We start from the raw sequence: 22043 nt of genomic DNA on the forward strand, positions 1-22043 counted from the left end.
AAGATACATATTAAGTTATTTATGAAAGACAAAAATATATGGATACTTCCAAAAACTACAATTTCCCACAACAGTCAATTTTTTGATGTTTTGATAATCATTTGCACAAACCTAATTATCTTTCCTTAAATATGATAATTTTCTAATTACAAACTAAAAATTTTTCAGAGTATAACATACCCGGACAGCTTGTTCCTTTTTGATACCTTCTACAATATCAACAGGTTCTTTAACTATGGCATCAGGAGTCTCAGCAGCAACATCTTCGATATTAACACCACCTTGTGAACTTCCTATTAGTACAGGACCCTGGCAAAGAGAAAAACAACCAAAAGGTTTCAATTTTATGTTCATGGATAAAATTTTAAAATCCATTTATGCACACTACAGAGTTAAGCATTATTATTCTTATTTTGAAGTTTTCTTGAGAATTTATATCTCTGGCACAATGCCCCTTTAGAACTATTCAACTATTAAATCATAAAAAAGAAATTTTAAAGAAGACAATGATAATGACTGTCTATGAGGGAAAAGGATTAAAAATATACAGAAAAACATACTGAATAAGTAAATACAATCATTTAAATGAATATAACTGCATTTTTCATAACTGAAAAAAGTGAAGTACTATACTGTATTAAAGTAGAAACTTCAGAAAATTATGAAAACAGATGGTTGATATTTGACAGAGAAAAATCTAAAGAAAAAGTAAGTTTCCAGAGCTCTGACCCAAGTATAAGTCAATTAAAAAAATGAACAGTCCTATTATCATGAACACTGTAAGATGGTACAAATAACTACATTACGTTTTAAGTCTTTTTAAGATAAGTACAAATAACTACATTACGTTTTAAGTCTTTCAACATCAATTTTAAAAAAGTCTTAACCCAGGGCCAGGGAGATGGCTCAGTGGAATAAGTGCTTCCCTGGCAAGCACAAGGACCTGAGTTCAATCCCTGATTCCACCAAAAAAAGAAAAAAAAAATCAAAAAAGTTTAACCCAAGTTAAAAGATTTAGTATAGTATTCATAAAATAGAAATAATTTCAACAAGCAAAACAGAGAAATGGCAAAACCATTATTAAGTGACACAGGAAAATACTAATCAACAGTGGGTAGGATCTATGTCATATTATGTAGAAAAAAATGATACAAAATCCTAGATTGTATTCACAAACATGAAGTATGACATGAAGAACAACAATAAATGGCAGAAAATTTAAAAAAAAAAAAGCTAGGGTTTTTTTATGTTTATTATTAACATAGTATTCTTTTTCTTTTGTTACGGGGAATTGAACTCACAACCTTGTGCTTGCCAGGCAGGCACTGTGCCACAGAACTTAATCCCTGATTTAACACGGTATTCTTATCCTCAGAAAAGAATATAACTTTCACTTTAAAAATTTAAAGGCTAATTTCACTTTGCTATCCTAGCACTTAGTGTCTCAGTAATATACTCATATAAAGTATAGTTCAAAGAAATAATGCTATATTCTTCACCATTCTTCAAATGCTTAAGACAGTAACTAATGGGGAGAAAGTCTACTTTTTAAGGGATATTTAGGAAAAATTATTTTATACTATGTGGTTAGATTTCAATACATACACATTTTTAAAAATTTCATTGGCCTTCATCGCAAGCATCTGGCAAGTAACTTCTAAACCCTCCAACCACTTGCATCTATGCTAACAAGGAGACTCAGGATGTGCACCTAGACAGTATATGCTAAGAAATTTGTCAGCTGAGCAATAGCCATGCCAGAAAGACCTGTCATGTGATTGATGAGTGGGCTAAAAGTTGGACAAGTGATACAGCCACCTTATAGGCCAGGGTGGGGGTGGGGGCCCTAAAGATTGAGTCAACTGAAAAGGCAGTTATTCAGTTAATCATTTCTGTATCACAAATCCTCAATAAAATCTCAGACACCAGAGGCTGGTGAGATGGCTCAGTGGTCTAAAGCACCTACTTAGAACAAGCTTGGCAAAGCACAGAGACAGCGGTTCAATCCTCCAGCACCACATGCCAGCCAGCCCCGCCCCCTGGTGGGCTGAGCTGGCCACACACACACACACACACACACACACACATAAATAAAAGTTTTTAAAAAATCTCAGACACCAATATCAGCAAGATTAGAAAATAAAAGGCCCAAGAAATTAACTCCCACAAAGAAATACAAACTTTTAAAATGAATATTCAATTCAAAAGCCTTTACGCCAAAGTTTCTGTACCCCAGGAAAGCTCAAAGTCAAGAATTTCAGTATTAAAACTTAAGAAAAGCCATTTCCTTTCAACCACATCACCTTCCCTCCTCTAAACACACCTTGGGACTATGAAGGAAATCACAAGCCTTCACTCCTAGTCGGGAAAGAGAACAGTGAAACATATTCCCAACATTCTAGCTTTTCAGGGAGTTGTCCATGGGACTGTTCCTGTCTCACCTGATTTCCATGCAGATAGGGAATCTTTACCTTGGATGTCTTGGGCTACTGAGAAGGAAGAAGAATGCAGTGGTTGTGGCAGCACCAGAAGATTTGTAGAACACTAGACAAAAGCTGACACCACTCACCACAACAGAATACAAGCATTACGACTTTATCCATACCACAAGGAACAAGAAAATGAACTATGAAATCCAAAATTGGCAACCAAAAAAAAAAAAAAAAACACGAAATTAAAAAGAACATAAAATAACAGGCAGGAACCCAAATACATAGGCACACACGCACTTTTGGGCAGTGGACATGAACCCATGAGACCAGGACAGCCGGTCAGGGCACACAGGGTAATCAGCAAGACCAGCAACATGGTAGTATCTGCCACAGCAGCACAGAGCCAGCAGTTGGGCTCTGGAGAACCCCACTAACAGAAGACCAATCCCAACCCACACATCCAGAGGCCAAGGACAGCCCACACCCAGCATAATTCCCAGGGCAAGCTTGGCTGAAGTACACAGCACATTTCTGGGAGCCGACACAGACACTACTGCAGAACTGTAAACACCAGAGGTATTTTCCTTTGTCTGGTTGCCTATCCCTTTCCTGTCTCATTAGAAGTTGTCTTGTATTTTGTGGTATTTTTTGTTTCTGGATATTTTCTTTTCTCTCTTCTCAAACCTAGTTTTTCTTTCTTTTCTTCCTTTTTCTTTTTTTTTTTTTTTTTTTTTTTTTTTTTTTAAGGAAGGGTCTACAGGATGTTCAGGGTCTCACTACTAGATCAGACTCTTAATGATCTGCCTGTTTACAGCCTCCCAAGAGCTGGGATTACAGGTGCACGCCACCACACCCAGTCTCAATTGCCATCTCAGCACACCTTGGGGGTGGGGCCAGCATGGCAGGCCCAGGGATGGAACCCCTGGCCCTGCACCTGCTTGCAGGTGCTTTAATCTGCTGAGCTATTTGGCAGGCCCTGCTTCCTTTCTTTTCCATTCTCTTCCTTTTTCTTCCTTATTTTTCACTGTTTAGGTTTCTTAACTATTTTTTTTTCATTTTCTTTTATTGATCCTCTTTGCTTCCTCAACTACTTTTTGAATTTAAACTTTGAAGTGAGTAAACACTGCCTCTTCCCTTTCTGATTACTCCTTCACATTCTATTTCATTCTTTCACTCCTATGTCCTCCAGTGTCTCAAAACTTGGGTGATCATCCTTTAACCTTCAGCCTTGACTCTAATATATTTAACCTCATTCATCACTTTATCTTGTCACCTACTATCTTAACTCCCACCCCATCCCTTGCAGAGAATAAAAACACTGCATTAAGGGAAAAATCACTGAATACAAATACAGTATATGTTTTTTGCTCACTGAAAACTCACGCTCTGAAAAGGAATATAAATGTAGTATTTTGTTCCAAAGCTCTACTACCTCTTTTAAAAACACATAATCAGCTTACTACATTTACTACAACAAAGATTAAATATTTTATGAGATTCTTTTCTCATAAAAGTCCAGACATCCATACTCTGCTTCTGGCTATTCTAAAAACTAAAAACATAATGAAAGAAATGATAGGTGGTAACATATAATACCAATGGAAAAGGAGGGGAAAATGCAATGAAAGCAGCAGCAAATGTATAAAAAGATAATTTCTGCAAATTTGTGTGTCATTTTGTTGTTGTTGTTGTTGTTTTGGTACTGGACCTTGAGCTTGCCAGACAGGCACTTAATTAAGCCCTGAGCTATCTTGCTGGCCCCATCCTATAATTTCAAAAATAACTTACAAATCTGAATTCTATTACATGGAGAAACCTATGAAGATAAATGTATTGCTTAAGAATTAAACAATGCTAAAAAAATTTTAAAAAGAATAAAACAATGCTATTTTTTTTACTACCACCTAGTGTTTTACCTTAAGAAATACCTTTTCACAAAAATTAAAAGTTACAATACACTTTTATTAAAAATTTAATTGTATGGGGAAAAGTAACAGCATAGAAAAAACTGCTCTTTTAAAAAGTTGTACTAATATAAAGCCTGAAACTGAAGGAAAAAAGAAAAAAAATAGGAGAAAACATAAGATAATAGTACAGGAAATGATTTTCTTGCATAAGCCTCCCAAAATACAAGAAACAAAAATAAAAATTAAACAATAGGGATTACATCAAACTAAACAGCTTCAGTAGAAACAAAAGAAACAACAGAATGAAGAAACTCTGTTGAGAAAATACCTGCCAAACATTCATCTGACAAAGGGTTAATCCAGTATATTATATACAGAACTTTAAAAAAAGTAACACAATTTAAAAATATACAAATGATCTAAACAGATACTTTTCAAAAGAAATACAAATGGGCAATTAATATATGAAAAAATGTTCAACTGCATTAACACCAAGGAAATGCAAATCAAAAGTACAATGAAACTGAGATGCTTCTCAGTTAAAATACCTACGGTCAAAAAATAATAAATAAGAAATGCTAGAGGTGAGAAGAAAAAGGAATGCTTACATAAAATACAGGTGGGAATGTAAATTAGTACAGCCGCTACAGAAAGCTGCATAGCGGTTCTTCTAAAAACTGAAAGTAGAACTATAATATGAGGGCCAGACAGATAACTCAGGGGATTAAAGCACCTGCTTAGGCAGACGCAGAGATCAGGGTTCGATCCCCAGCATGCCATGCCAGCCCAGCCCCAGGCACACTGAGATAGCGATTGAGACTGGGCGTGGTGGCACACACCTGTAATCCCAGCACTTGGGAGGCTTAAAACTGAGGATCACTATGAGTCTGATATGTGTAGTGAGACCCTGTAGATCCTGTACTAAATACATTTAAAAAAAGAACTACAACATGATCCAGTTATCCCAATCCTGGATATACATCCAAAGGAAATGAAGTCAGCGTACAAAAAAGATACCTACACATCCATGTTTATAGCAGCACTTTCCCAACTGCTGTAATACAGAATCAGATTAGGGGCCTATCAACAGATGGAGAGAGATAGAGAGACAGAGAGAGACACAGAGACAGAGACAGAGAAAATGGAGTATTATCAAGTGATAAAAATTAATGAAATTTTGCCATTCTGAAAATAGATGGAACTGAAGGACATCATGTTTAATAAAATAAGCCACAAAAAGGTAAGGATCACTGGCAAGCGCAAAGGCCTTGAGTTCAATCTCTGGTTCCGCAAAAAAAAAAAAAAGGTAAGGATCACACGTTCTCTCTCCTATGTGGAAACTAAGTAAGTTTTTAAAATGTAACCTGAAAGTAGAAGAGGGATTATTAAGCACTGAGAAGGGTGTCTGTGGCCTGGGACAGACAAAAAGGCGAGACGTGATCAATGTACAGCGTATGCACGCACAGAAATATCACAATGAATTCCATGAATTTCTACAATACATGCTAAAAATACATAAAATAACTCTACTACAAAAAATTAATAAATCCTTCCTATGTCCCTTCTTGAAAAAAAATAAAGATCAAAAGTTATTGTAAAAGAAAGAAGTCCATGTAGTTTTTTTTTTTTAAAAACTGGATTACACAACTTTGTTTAAAAAGTTGTTCTATACTTTTCTGTGCTCATGACTCTTAAAATTTGCTTCTCTAAGCTAGTTAACAGACTCAGACTGTAAAACCTAACTGATATACTCCAGAAGCCAAATAATTATAGAATGATTAATATTCTCTCCAAGTAATAGTTTTATCAAAGGATTTTTAATAAACCTGGTGCCTATATTCAATGCTAGTCTTTTAGGTTGCATAAAGAGAAGAGAGCAGGAATACTGTCACACTCCTTAAAACCATACTGTTGGCTACTTTAATGTAACCTTCAACTTACCCAGTACCAAATCACGTGAAAAAAACAAATTTTTTTTTTAAAAAAAGAGGTAGAAAAAAATCATTTTGCAAAGCAACACATATACATTTTCTTACTAGATCTGGAGATTTTTCTGTTTGGTAAGAGTATTTTACTATGCTAGAAAGTATTTTCTTAGTCTGTAGAAAGAGATGATCCAGAGATGATTTACGCTGTTCTTAAGTGAATTAATAATTTGGAAATTATATGAAATGTATTATAGCAGGCTATTTTCCTATAACTTTTTAATCGTATTATATACTACATATATTATGTCATTTACCATGCTATTTAAAAAGAAAAAAATATAAACACCATGCTCGTGACACACAAAAATGTCTTATGGATCACACTATTTTTATCTTTCCTACACAACTAACACTCAACTTTTGAGACTAAATGCTACAAAATCACCTTCAGTGTGTCATGTCTACAATTACTCACGTGAAATGACCTTTCCATTGTTATTGCAAAGTAGTATTCTCTCCTGGGGTATTTTCGCTCACAAATCAGAACTTGATTACATATTCTGCCCTTTTCTCCAGTCTGCTTGGTAAACAATTTTTTCCCAATCATCTGTGAAGAAACTGCTTTTGCTTCTTCTGGACTAAAAGAAAAAAAAGAACTCAAATTCTTCCATCGTCCAATTACAGTAATTTAGAATGATCTATCTTATGGCTAAAATCTTACATCATTAATATTTAAATTTCAGTATTTTCATCAATCCAATAATTAATTTTTAATAATTGTAATTTTCTTTAAAAATAACTTACGAGAAAACTATCTTCACTCCTCCTTTCAGGCCACTTTCAAATGTTCCTTTTCCTCTACCTCCAGCTAAAACCTGTGCCTTTATCACAACATCTTTCGAACCTACAAGAAAAACTCTCTTACATATGAAGGAGTCACATGCAAAACACAGTATTTTATTAAATATACATAATAATAGGTATGTATGCATATATGGATATATCACAGTGAATTCTATTAATCTGTACAGTTAATACATGTTAATAGGAAAAATAGTTCTAAATAAGTTTTCATTTATTTACAATGACAAAAAAGAGGCACCCATGTGCATAGTTCTTTTAGATTTGAAAATTAAATCACTTACCATCTAAAAGATCCATGATTTTAAAAATTAGCAACTCAAGTCACTTCCTAAAGTACAGTATACTGATAACAGTTCAACTATTCCTTGATAGCTGAAATAGCTAGTGTTTTGTAAATTGTGAAAAACAAAAATGTGAGACCCAAACGTTAGCTTAATATTTCCATGGCTCAAAAAAAAAAAAAAAATTTCCATGGCTTTCTACTCACATGTACACTTGCTATCCTGTGAACAACTACTCTGAACAGGAACGTGCCATGACTTGGTGGCTATTACCTCTCCCAGTACTGATATTGATTTATACTGTTTCACTAACAGAATATCCTGTTTATATTACTGATCAGTAATATTATGAAAAATACTTATCAGGAGTAAATACATGTATAAAAGAAAATCCAGACTGTTATGTTTATATATGTTATGCATATTTTATAATCTCAATTTTTCTTTAACACATATACTGATCACTGTCCTTTTTCCTTCTCTAATTTCCTATATATAAAAATCAGAAAGCTAGATGTTTAGCTTAGATATCATGAGTTATTTAAAATCAAGAGTAATAGTTCATCTGCTTCTCAGAGCATCTGCCATACTGACAACACAACACTGATTACTGTATAACGGAAAATAATTAACCTCTGAGGTCAGGGTTAACAGCCTCATCTTCTTAGTTATATCTCAAGCACAAAGCAGTCTCTGGTATATAACAACTACTCTATATGCATATAACTGAATAGGCTGAATATAGGAAATATTGCATGGGGAAAGTCATTCCTTAATACATATATCCAGCAGAATAAACCAACTAACCAACCAATGAAGTAACAAATACAAGTTTATGATCAAAACAATTCTTACAAAAGAATGTTTAAGACAATCAATGAAGTAAATTAGCCACATCTGCAATGTTGATTACTTGAACTAGAAGATGCCTGTATGCATCAGCCAAGGTAATATTCTCAAAAAATAATTCATCCTCATACACACACCATTCAGAAACTACAATAGTTCTCACCCTCAGAATTTATCCAGAATCTTGGCCATTCCTCACAACTTGTAGTTGGCCTTTGGTCCATCATTACCTCTCACATGGATGACACTCAGCTACCACAGAATATTCTCAAAGCAGTAGCCAAAGCAACAAATCAGGCTCTACTTGAAACTTTGTGCTATAGCACTGTGGGAGGCACAATAACTCCAGGCCTCCAATATTATTGGAAGTGAGTCTTTTTCTAAATCCTGCGAATCTGCCACATTATGACTCCGTGCCATATATCCTTTAACGGTCACCTAAATGCCTCTGACCTATAAAATTCTCTTGGTGCATCAGCGTCATTAGTAACGCTGACTTCCTCTTCCCCTACCTCTGCTGAGCTAGGTTCCTAGTTCTTACCCCGCCTATTTCCCATAAGTCTCCTGCTATGCCCCAGAGGTGGGACTTCCTGTCATAGCCCGGTTGCCTAGTTACTCGTGCCTTTTACCCGCCAACGTCATTTCCCTATGCCTCCACTATATATACCCAGCACCTCCCTTGAATAAACGAGACTTGATCAGAATCCTGTCTAGTCTCCATTTCTCGCATCTCCTGTCCTTTGTCCCCTCCTCAAATCCCCGCTCCTCTCCCAGGTGACCTTCGTTGACTGGCCCGCTGGCTCGGGACATAGCACTAAAAGCCACAGTTCTTACAATGACCTACCAGGCTGCTATGGTTAAGATCTAAAATGTCCCCCATATTTTCAAGTATGTGGTAGATCACAGGAGCACTACACTCACTAGTGAATTAAACCACTGCTGAATCTACAGCTGAATGTGCTGTTAGGAGGTAGAGCCTGCTTCTACAGGTAGTACTGTATCTCTGTTGTAAGCTCTTCCTCTCTACTTTCCGCAACCATTCTTCTACCACGCCATGCCCTTCTTGCCTTGAAGCCAGCCTTGGAACAGCTGACTATATGATGAATACTCTAAAAATCACAAACAAAATAAATCTGCCATCCTTTGAATGTGGAGTATTCTATCCCTATAACAAGAAAATGCCTCTGACACAGGCCCTACATGACATAACCAACACCTTTATCCTTCTTAACGTCTGCATCCTCCTCATTCATTGCTCTACTCCAGCTATCCTATCTCTTGACTGTTCTTGGACATGTCCATGACTTCAGTATTTGTCTTGGCATACTCCCTTTCAAATTTTTCTTTAAGCCTCATGTCATCCATGAGGCCTTATGATTACATCGCACTGCCCTCTGCCTACCTGTGACCAATTCCTCTTCCCTGACCTACACTCTTCCCTACAGAATTCACCACCTTCTAACTTAATACATAATTATTTCAAGTATATCATTTGTTGTCTTCCTTTCTCATTAAAATACAGGCTCTAGGATGGTAGAATCTTTGTTGTATTTATTGGCATTTATAAGCTTTTGGAAGACTTCCACCACATATTTTATTGAATGCTGAAAAGAAGACCATTTTCAAATGAACAGAATTCTTGTCAATTAAATTTCATTTTTTCCATTGCTCTCAAAAAAAAAAAAAAAAAAAAAAAAAAAATTAGAACTCAAAATACAGGACCAAAAGGCCTACAATTAGAGCTAGTTGGAGAACTGTCTTGATTCGACAAGACTGTTCCTTCTCAATATGCCAGACTCTACCACTCAAGTATATCAATAGCAAAGATTACAGACAATTTTATTTTATGTATTTGGTACAGGGTCTACAGGGTCTCACTACATAGATCGGACTCATAGTGATTCTCCTGTTTGTCAGCCTCCCAAGCACTGGGATTACAGGCACGTGCCACCATGCCCAGTCTCAATCACTGTCTCAGCGCACCCTGGAGGGCAGGGCTGGCATGGTTCACCAGGGATCAAACCCCAGCTGCTGCACTCTGCCTAAGCAGGCACTTTAGTCTGCTGAGCTATTTGGCTGGCCCTCTCCGGACAATTTTAACTTTCCTAAATGCCAACAAAAATTTTCTGACTCAGAAAACAGTCTCAACAATGATAGCAAATTAGTGCTTAAGCTAAGAGGAGCACATACCATTTACTCTACAGTCACTGGTTACCACCTACCAAATCCCAGAGTTCTAGTACTTAAAAAATACTCATGGATATACCAAGATGATAACTGTAATACAAACAGCATTAAGTACAATGTAAAACTAGTCAACACTGGGGACAACCCGCTTAGGCCCCCCTCCTGTCCCTCTCTCGGACAGGAGCTTTCTTTCCCTCAACAAATATATTCTGCTCATTAAAAAATAAAATAAAATAAAACCAGTCAACAGTTAAACTGGTGCTTTACTAGGCTAAATTCACCCATTCTTAATCATTAAATGAGAAACACACAGATCTATTAAATAATAACGATGCTCCAATTTTTTATAAACATCTTGAAAGGCAAAAAACTCTTTCAAAGTGTGTTTCTCTGGGAATATAAAGTCTGTCCAGGTAAAATATAACTCTTCAAAACTTTCCTCTCAATACATCTCTTTATAACAAGAGTAAAATGTATGTATATAATATTATAATAACATATTTTTATATTTATATACGCAGTAGTGACATACAGTCTCAACAACTATTAAGAAAGAGGAAAAGATTATAAGTTTAAAAACAACTGATCAAAACTAATACTTTAACTCCACTCAATAGAGTCCCCTACACACCAGTTGCCATGTGACTACCACAGATATGAGTAAAAGATCTATCCTGCCCTCCCAGAGCTTATAATCATATGCTCTATTACCAATTTGGTACTATGCTGTAGTCAGAAAAGGTTTTTTTGGGATCCCAATACCCTCTTTGAAACATATTTATTCTCTATCCTTCCTAGCTTTAATCTTTCACAAACACATTAAGTATGCCTTGTATTAAGTCATATAACTGATAAAATAATAAAAAGAATAAAGAAGACAACACTACTAGCAATCAAACTCCAGCTGACAAACATTAATTTGCATGTTTACTGAAACAGACAGGGATTCTACCTTAATTGTACTAGAATGCCAACCAATTATCTACTATGGTCAACAGGGAAATTATAAAAACTGCCAAATATCCTCTAAAAATGTATGGCCTTTAACCAGCAATTAACCATACTGCTCTTACAACTGAGACTACCTCATTTCTCTAACAACCAGCCCTCTGATAAACCATTCTAGAAATTTCATGATCATTAATTTTACTAATCTTCAACTTGTAGATGTATACAGTCTTTTTTAAAACATTAAGTTTCTGTTTCATTATCCTTCCATTCCTAACCTCAGTGATATATACTAGATAAAACATAACCCCAGAACAATGCTTCCCAACTTTTTCAACATCATAAAATGCACAGAAAATGAAAGAATTTGGAGAGAATACTCGGGCAAGAGGTTAAGGCTATCGGCTTAGTGACCCCAGGTCCCCTGTTAATTCAGCTTCTCCTGCCACCCACAGAACTGAGGGGAAGTAACAGTTTGGCACATCTGTAATTCATTTATGCCCCAGTACTCTTGTTTGGTGAGCAAAGCTCTAGCTAAATTTTTAATAAACTAGAATAAGCATTTTGTGAATGATTTCAAGAAGCAAAATTAATCCTGACGTAGCTAATATCAGCAATGAGAATTGCTCTAATGGACAAAACCATACCATTCTTCATACTGTATGCTGTGCATTTAGATAACCATAATCAGTATTTTTTTTATATTAATGACCCACAAAAGGGCCAGCAAAATAGCTCAGCAGATTAAAGCGCCTGCAAGCAGGCGCAGGGGCCAGGGATTCAATCCCCAGGCCTGCAGGGCCGGCCCTGCCCCCAGGGTTAGCTGAGATGGCAATTGAGACTGAATGTGGTGGTACGAGGGAGGCTATAAATAAGTGGATTACTATAAGTCCAATCTAGTAGTGAGACACTGAACACCCTGTAGACCCTTCCCTTAAAAAAAAAAAAAAAAAAAAAAAAGACTCACATTGTTCTCAATGTCCTCATAGTAGCTACTAGATATGTCCCTTAAAAATAGCATTTCTACTGGATATGTGAGACATGCCTGTAATCTGAGCACTTAAGAGACTAAGGCAAGAAGATTGCCTTGAGTTCAAGGCCAGTCTGAACTAAGTAAAGACCATGTCTCAAAAACCAAAAGGAAAAACAAACCAAAAAATGGAGCATTTCTGCTCCTCTAGATTCAAAGATTTTTATTATTAGCTAATCCTTATATCATCCTTTGCCACATTTTATGACAAACCACATTTTCTCCATAAATGACATATTCCTTATTTGAGGAGGCTCAAGATCAAATCTCTTTAATACTTACAAGCACTACTCTCAGAGAACTTATCAGAATGTCATAGTTTACCCTGAACATATTAACTGCTCTTTATTATACTTTTTATAAGGAGTAAAGAAATCAGAGATTAGCATCAAAAACTTATTTTCCATGAAAATACTCATGCATAAATTATTTTTTCAGACAAAACAAAATTTGAGAAAACAGTTAAACCCAATTATAATGATTTGGGAACAAGTAAAAAGGAGCTTTTACTAATTTCATGATATATATCAAGTCCTGCTAACATTAAACACACAAATTCAAACTACAAACCACCTATAATTAACAAAAACTCCATCAAAATTAATACATTTTTTAAATTGGTTTTTAATGTAAATAAAAATACTTTTTCTATCAAAAAAAAAAGTAAATGAAGCCAAGTCAAGGAAATCATTGTCCATTTCATTTAAAAACATTTCTACGATGGGGCCAGGGAGATGGCTCAGTGGAATAAGTGCTTCCCTGGCAAACACAAGGGCCTGAGTTCAATCACTGGTTCTGCCAAAAAACAAAACAAAAACATTTCTACGGGGCTGGTGAGATGGCTCAGTGGTCTAAAGCATCTACTTAGAACAAGCTAAGCAAAGCACAGGGACCACGGTTCAATCCCCCAGCACCACATGCCAGCCAGCCCCGCCCTCTGGTGGGCTGAGCTGGCCACACACACACAAAATAAATAAATAAATAAACAAATAAATAAAATTTTAAAAAATAAAAATAAAAACATTTCTACATGACAATTTTCTGAACTTGGACATACCAAAAGAAAAACTAATTCTACAAACCAAGATGAAAGCTTTTAAAATTTAAATATTTCTTAAACATTTCATATTTTTCTTTAAAAACTAATTAAAGGAAAGTCTTCACAGAAGCATAAAGCATACTAACAAACGTATATTTCAAGAAAGAGTAATTGTGCTAATCTCCATAAAATTGGTGGGACTTAAACTACGACTATAATATTATTATATAAGAAAATGTAGTGTAAGCTACTGCATTATCTCATTATTATGTTCACATGTTAAATTTTTGTAAACTTATTTTCTAAAATAATTTGGCTAGGAAGAGATTAGTACAAGTTCAAATTAAAAGGTTTCTGTCATCAATAAAACATTCTACTAATAAACATGAGCAACTTATTTCACTTATTTAAAAAGTACTAGTATTTATGAGTTACCAATATACAACCATTCTTCTAAGGCTCTGACATGTATCAGTGCACAAGTAAAAAAAAGTAACTGTGCTCTCATGGAACTTACATTCTACAGCTCATTTTCCTCTAGTTTGGTTCCACATTTTTTACACCAAAAAAAAGAAGCAAAGTACTGGACTTATCTTTACAACTACCTAAATAGCTAAGACTTTCCTCTACCATTTCTCTGAAAAATCATCACAGCACCAATCCTTGAAGATACAAAATAGTAAACAGAATTTCCTTCTCCATAATTATATGCTAGCTAAAAATAGGATCTCAGTTTCCTCATTTCAATATAAGCAACTCCTTTTAAATCACACTATAGGATCCTGCTCAAAATCATACCAATTTAGAATTTTAACAATCATAAACTTTTATCAAATAAACAATTTTTTTTTTAAATAAAAGCTAAACGTAAGTTGTCATCAAACCAAAAGTAAACTTCCCATGTCAGGATAGTACAAGTTTTTCTTAATTTAGTACCTAATTTTTTGGCAATCGCGTAAGCTTCATCTGCTGATTTTGCCACATATCCTTTGGGAATAGAGACGCCAGCTTCTTGCAACAATTCCATACTCATATATTCATGTAATGAGAGGTTTCTTTGCTGTTGCTGCTGTACTTGGAGTCCATGATTATTAAACAATCCAGAATTTCCCAGAACCTAGAAAAATAGGGAACATGTTTATATATGATTTGTCAATGATTCATATTAAAACCACCTCCTTGAAATACTTTGTTTATAGAGTATAACAAACTTATAGTAAATCATCAGAATACACTATTTAGAGTATCTTAAAAACAACATAAAGTAAAACTAATCTAGTCTGCTAAATATTGAATGTTATCCTTGTAGTTTTAACTATTTCCATATCACCTCGTCTTTATCTCATATTTGATCTTTACTACCCTATCTCCAATGACTATGTCAGTGACAAATCTAAAATTGATCTTATCTTTTCCATCAAACTAAAACTCCTTCCAACTTTCCTCTACTATTCCTTTGACATCTAACATATCATCTGTCAAAAGATAACTGGATGAGACTGGGCATGGTGACACATGCCTGTAATCCCAGCACTTGGGAGGTTGAAAACAGGAGAATCACTATGAGTCCAATCTACGTAGTGAGACCCTGTAGACCCTGTAGACCCTGTCCTAAATACAGGAAGAAAAAAAAAAGATAACTGAATGATCTGATACCACTACATTTTCATACACTCAAGACTGACTTCATTTCTAATACACACTAAATTATGATGCTCAGTTGCTGCATTCAGGACCAAAGAATTCATGTTTACAGCTGCTGGGAGTGCTAACTGACTAGGACAGCTCTCCAGCAAGTCCTCCTATGCATTAGAACCTCCTTGCCCGAAGTCACACTCCCTTCCCCCGGCAGACTGTACCCACTGACACTCAAGGGGGCAGAGAAAGAGGCAAACAGACTTGGCATCTTACTACAACCTGGGACAACTTGCAAGGGCTATCCTACTTCCAGAGTTCAGTTAAGAGGGGCAGGTATCTGTTAAGAGTTGTGCCACACTTACAATTCTCCTTCTACTCAGTGCTCCTGCCTTCAGTCTTCCACAAGCATTGATCCAGACCATGTTTCAATAAACTTCTTCCACTTAACACTCCATCACATAATACACAATCTTCATTTCACAGAAAAAAAACCTCAATATTGTCTTCAATGTATTCCAAGAAACTCCTTAAATGAGTATGTCTTTTACAAGTCCAGTTCTTGTTCTTTATAATAGAGTCCTAAAATCTTCCCCTAAAAATAATGCCAACTATAACTTCTTCACCTCTTCAATCCATTTAGAGCACTCATTCAACCTTTTAAATATTTATTGAGTATCTAAACATTAGAAATAAAACAGCAGCTGCACAGTGGTGCATGTCTATAATCCCAGCATTTAGGAGGCTGAGGCAGGAGGATCTCCATGAGTCTGAGGCCAGCCTGGGCTACACAGTGAATTCAGGGCCCATCTGAATTATAAAGTAAGACCCTTTCCATAAACCAGAAAGAAATAAAGAAAAAAAGAGACAGAGAGAAAAGAAAGTAACTTTAACCCACCCAAAGCTAACATTCCAGTGAATATTTGTACAAGAGAGGAACACTGAATTAATAACTATGAGAGGGTCAGCCAGATAGTTTAGTGAATTAAAGCACCTACTTAGGAAGACTAAGGGACCAGAGTTCAATCCCCAACTGTCATGTCGGCCCTGCCCTTGGGGCACCCCAAAACAGTGACTGAGACTGGGCATGGTGGTGCGTACCTGTAATCTCAGTACTTGGGAGGCTGAAAACAGGAGGATCACTACAAGCCCAATCTGTGTAGTGAGTGAGACCCTGAAACCCTGTACTAAATACATTTTTAAAAAATTAATAACTATGTGCCAAACAGTGGTAAGAGTTTTGAAAGGGAATGAAAATAAAAGGTGATATGCACTTTTATATAATGGAAGAGAAAATTATAATATCTCTAAGTAAAAAAGAATTGGAAGTACTCTCACAAAAAGAATTAAGTACGAAGCAGTTTAGTTTTTGTTTTGTCTTTTGTGGTACCAGGGATCAAACTTGGGATCATTGTGCTTGCCAGGCAGGAGCTCATGCCACTGAGCTTTATCCTTAGCCCAGGAAACAGTTTGTATCTCACTGCTGACAAAAAAGGAGAGCTGGCTTTTCAGCTTCCTGTATCACAGCCACATTAAGATTTCTCACATCTATTAGTCCACAAAGTCAAAGCCTAATCTTAACTCATCATAGCAATATGTTGAAATGCCTCCCTCCCTTTTACAAACTCCTCAATTATGTCAAACTCACAAGATAATATATAAACAAATTAAATTCTAAGAAAGCCTTGAAAAACTGCATTGGAACCACATTTCTACATTTTGTCCATATTCATCTATTATCTGCACACACAATGCAATGTATTAAAACATGACCTATATGAAACACAAAATATCATAAAAATTGAATTTAAAGAATCCTTGTTTCTTAAAGTAGGTTAATGATATGATGCATCAAAATTAAATCTGCTTCTAAAACAGCAGATTGTGAGGCCCCATTCTTATCTACAAAATCAGAATCTGACAGCTAGACCCAAACCATAACAATATCCAAAAGAATTAAACTTAGCATAATATAGGGATATCTGCATATCCATGTTCACTGCAGCACAATTGATCATGGCCAAGACACTGAAATCATCCCAGGTTCCCATCAACAGATGAGTGGATAAAAAAATACATAAACACAATTGAATATTACTCAGCCATAAAAATAAAATTATGCCATTTTCAGGAATATGGATGAAACTAGAGATCATAATCTTGAATGAAATAAGCCAGACTCAGAAAGACAAGTATTATACTTTTTTCCTAATACATGAAATCTAAAAAAGGTAACAAAGGGAGATTATTACTAGATAAGAGAAAGGGTCTAAAGAAGACTGGGGAAAGGGTATAAGAGAGGATCACAGTAGGTATGGAAAATAAAAGTTATGTCCTTAAGAGATCATGATGTTTACGACAGTTAAGATTAAATGTCAACTGGATTGACTTGGGAGTAGCGTAGGGAGTTAGCAAAGTACACTTCTGGATGTGTCTGAGTGTGACCTTTGGTGTTACATATGTTCCCTGGCCCAGTTCTCTCTGGCATTGTGTCCCTTTTCTGTTACCTAACTGACAGGAATTAAGCAACTGTGCTATACCATGCCCTTGTACTATAATGTTGCTGCCTTGAAGTCAGCCTACCATGCAATGAATCCTCTATAACAGTGAGCCAAATAAACCTCTCCCATTAAGTGATGGATGCCTGGTAACTTGTCTCAGCAATGACAAAGCTAACTAATACAATGATGACAGGAATTTACTGAGTAAAAGGTGTCTACCACACTTTATTAAGTGAAACAGCAATCTGCAAAATAATGTATATGGCACTGCCAATTTTTTATTTTTCAAAAACAGTTTATTTAAAAAACTGTCTAGAACTATGTTCACTTAATTGTTTTAATCTGATTCTGGGATTGGATGCTGAGCATAATTTTCTTTCAGTTTAAAAAGTACTGTTTTACTTGTGCTATTATAAAATGTTTCTAAGCAGAAGAAATTAAGAATTTCTATGTGAAGTGATTATTCATTAGCTAAATTACAGTAATCACTTCACAACATACCTCCAAACATGTTATATATCTTAAATATATAATTCTGTCACTTATATGCCAATAAAACATACGTAAGTGGCAAACTATATATACTCTACAAATAATTCTATGCTTTGTTTTTATCTATCAATATTTTATCGAAAATTTTTTGTGAGTTTAAGGTATTCCATGTCATGAATATACTTTATCACAAAAAAGTTTTAAATGAATGTGATCTTACATGTAAGTAAATAAATGCATATGTAGTTCTTAAAGATAAAACATGTGGCAAAGTATTGATTTTAGGTAAAAATAATACAGATATTCACTATACTATCACTGGAATGTTCCTATCTGTTTGAGATTTTTTTCCATAAACAGATTTAAGGTAAACCCACAATGTAATGCTGTACACGTTTCTTTCAAATACCTCAAAATGTCAAAGCATTGGTACACATACAATATTACTGACAACTTTTATACCACTTTAAAGGTGTTTCAATGTCTAAAGTATTTTCCCCACTTTTTTATTAGTGCATAATAGTGATACAGATTAATGGGTTTCATTTTGGCAGACTTGTACATGTACATACTTTTATCACTCCACTCATCAACTCCCTCGCCCTACCCTGATGCTTAGTTTCACATGGGGGGAAAAGTTCACTGCATGGGATATATTTTGGTCCTGTTCACACCTCCTATTACTCATTCTTACATCCCTTCACCTTTCCTGTTCTTCCCTTCTGCCTGTCTAACAATAATCTCCCTTCTACTATCATCTCTTTTGGTTTCCACATATTAGGAAAAACATGTAATATTTGTCTCTCGTCTGGCTTATTTAAACATGGTGATCTCCAGTCTCATCCCTATTCCTACAAATGATACAATTTTGTTCTTTCTAATACTCCATTGTATATGTATCCCACATTTCCTTTATCCATTCATCTGTTGATGGGTACCTTATATGTTCCGTATCTTGGACATGATGAATTGTACTGCAATGAACATGGATATGCAGGTATCCCTATGGTTCACTGAGTTTACTTCCTTTGGTTGTATACCAAGGAATGGTTTAGCTGGATCAAATGGTATTACAGTTCTATTTGTGGGGGGGGGGGGGTTAAGAACCTCCATACTTAACTTTAACAGTAGCTATACTAATTTTTAAGGTCTAAAGTGTGTTGATAATTCTTTTCTTGCACTAAAAATTTTAACAGCATATCATCAGTTTCGAATTTTGTTAGTAATACTGTATAATCACAAGGACTCCCACATTTAAGTATTCACCTTTTTTGACACTGTCACCTAAAAGATGCCAACTGCCAAGAAGGCAATGTTGACCAACAGGGAAAAAGTTACAATTAAATAGGAAGAAGTTCTTGCACAATAGGATGACTACAGTTTTAATTGTAATTCATGATTTATTTTAAAACAGCTAAAAGATATGACTTATCAGCACAAAGAAATGACAAATGTTTGCAGTGATGAAAATATTACTTGATTTAATCATCATACAATGTATACATGTATTGAAACGTAACACTGAACCCCATACCTATTTATAATGTCAACTAAAAAGAAAGATTTCTATTATGAAGAGATTACCAATCCTGACCAAAACCAAGATAATCTCTCAAATATATACATGAACTATATTCAATAAAGAGACAGAAAAACTGGAAGAGAGTCACAGAACTAACAAAATGTTGAAGAGAATTGCCAAACTCAGTGACCTTGAGAAAGTTTCAGAAGGCTATCTCTGTGTCTCTGTCTACAAAAGAAAAGTTAGATAAGGTCTTTTCAAATCCTATGGTTATATTTCTCAACGCCAGGATCTAAAAGGAGAGCTGCTGTTCCAAAAACAATATAGAAGACATGTCCACGTGGAGTAACAATGTCTTTTAAAAAAGTATTCCCAGGGGGGGAAAAATTATGACTAGAATAAACACATTTTTCACCAAATCTTCTTTCTCTAAAAAGCTAGACAGTATTCCAAAAGTAAGTTCAAGAAATACACACACACACACATATACACACACACACATATACATATATACACACACACAAACTCATGGATCTCACTGCCCTTAAGCTAAAGGTATACACAGATCTTTAAAAACAAAAACTGCCTAAATCTGCTCATATGTTGTGTGACTGAAGTTACTTTAGAACAAAGCACAAAACTGCAGCACTGACTTAGGAAGCAGTCATGGTCTTCTACATTTTCTTGATGTCCATATAGGAAAAAAAAGATCAATTTTTACTGTCAAATCCTAAAGGAGACTGAAGCAAAGATACTAACGCAGATTAAGAACTTGATAATACTGAAATTAAACTCCCCTTTCACATCACCTACTGTGCTACCTAGCCCAAATTATTTACTCTCTTAGCCACAGTACTGCATCTTCATTATGCAGCAGGACTCCCTCAGAGTTGCTGAACACCCTATAAAGCTTATCACAGTATCTGTCACACTATAAATACTTCAGTCTCTCCAGAAATGAAGTGATCCAAAAGATTATGTTCTTACTTCCCCAAATGGTAAACCAGTTCTTTTCACCACTAGTAAACAAGACGAGAACAACTACTTGAAGGGGAGGTCGGCAACCACCGCTGGTCTTAAGCCATTCTTGCCGATGTTTGCGCCCAAGAGACACCAAAGTACACCTGAAGGGCATTCCCCCTCCCCACAAAGGGCCAGGGACGTCCGGGCCGCCTCCCCCGGCGCGGGACGGCCGCAGAAACCGCCCCGACCCCTCCAGCGCCACTCAGGAGCCCGTCCATCGCTCGGCGCCCTCGGCAACCAGTGGGGCCGCCGCGGCCGCGCCACCTCACGGACTGCAGGCCGGAGCAGAGCCGCGCAAACCCCGACCGGCTCTCAGTGCTGGCGAGCAGCGCTCCGGGCAAGCCGCCCGCGGTCCGGCGCAGGACCCAAGACGTGTCAGCAGGAGCCGAGTGACCCCGAGCCGGGTCCCCTCACCCCTCGCCCACAGGAGCCAAGTGTCCCACCTCGCCCTTTCTCCTGCCGACCCTCAGGGAGAGAGCAGACCGAGCAGCAATACCTGGGCGGCGGCCCGCAACGCCGTCCGGGGCTGGTGGCTCCTAAGAGTGGCCGCGGCCAACAACCGGCTATAGAACACGGAGGCCGCCATTTCTGAGTCCGACCCCGTCCCCTCGGCGCCTCGCGCAGGCGCAAAAGGGCGACGCGGCCAGCGTCCTTGTACTGTGGACGCGCGCCCTGCCCCCTCGCCCCGCCCATAGAGGGGCGGAGCATCCTGTTAACCCCGGAGTTGCTGGACTACAGTGAAGCCCGACTGTGTGAGCACAGCGCAAACGTTCACCTTTGGACCTTTCGCTGCCGCAGCAGAACTCGAACTGCGGTCAGAAAGCATCTAGTGAAGTGCTGGAGAAAGGAACTCGCACCGCCAGTTATGTGCCCTTAACACCTCTGAGCTTCAGTTGCCCCACCTGCAGAAAGGTGTACATTCAAGAAATGGTTTCTGGTGGGGCATGGTGGCAGAAGCCTGTAATTCCACTGCTCAGGAGGCTGAGACAGAAGGGTCACTGTAGTTCACTACTGGGCCAATCTGAACTACATGGCTAGATCTGGTCTCCAAAAAACAAACACCAAGTGAAAGAAATGGTTTCTGAATGCCTGACTGCAGCAAAGGAAAAAAAAAAAAAAAAAGCCTGAGTTGAATCTTTACATTTTGAAAATAATAAATAAACAGAGCAACTTCGGACAGCTAAAGAAGGTTGACCACGAATTACCAAAACTGAGGCCACACTGGAGAAAGGCCCCATCTGAAGAGAGAGAGGGGACATTTGTGTTTCTCAAAATTCTGTAAGTGATTCCAAGGCACGCACTGAGCATCACAAAGCTTGGTCGCTGAGTCCAACACCTGCCACTGTCTGGGCGTGGCTAGCGGATTAGCTAGGCTCAGGAACCTATTTCTGAGGCTCCTAGGCCT

The 22043-nt window shown here is 36.9% G+C and overlaps 1 protein-coding gene across 1 annotated transcript in view; it reads right to left on the bottom strand.

Moving 5' to 3' along the window:
• Sucla2 (succinate-CoA ligase ADP-forming beta subunit) overlaps positions 1 to 21275 on the bottom strand; it is a 58126-nt gene extending 36851 nt beyond the window's left edge. Inside the window, exons 1-5 of the mRNA XM_004633084.2 lie at positions 21135 to 21275; positions 14402 to 14582; positions 7072 to 7171; positions 6743 to 6905; positions 181 to 309 (exon numbers count right to left, since the gene is read on the bottom strand). Of these exons, the coding sequence (XP_004633141.1) occupies positions 181 to 309; positions 6743 to 6905; positions 7072 to 7171; positions 14402 to 14582; positions 21135 to 21224 (663 nt within the window). The 5' untranslated portion in view covers positions 21225 to 21275. The remainder of the gene's footprint in view (positions 1 to 180; positions 310 to 6742; positions 6906 to 7071; positions 7172 to 14401; positions 14583 to 21134) is intronic.
• Between the last annotated feature and the right edge of the window lie 768 nt (positions 21276 to 22043).

The sequence above is a fragment of the Octodon degus genome, unplaced genomic scaffold (assembly GCF_000260255.1).
Source record: "Octodon degus isolate 3935 unplaced genomic scaffold, OctDeg1.0 scaffold00051, whole genome shotgun sequence".
In the NCBI taxonomy this organism is placed as follows: Eukaryota; Metazoa; Chordata; class Mammalia; order Rodentia; family Octodontidae; genus Octodon; species Octodon degus.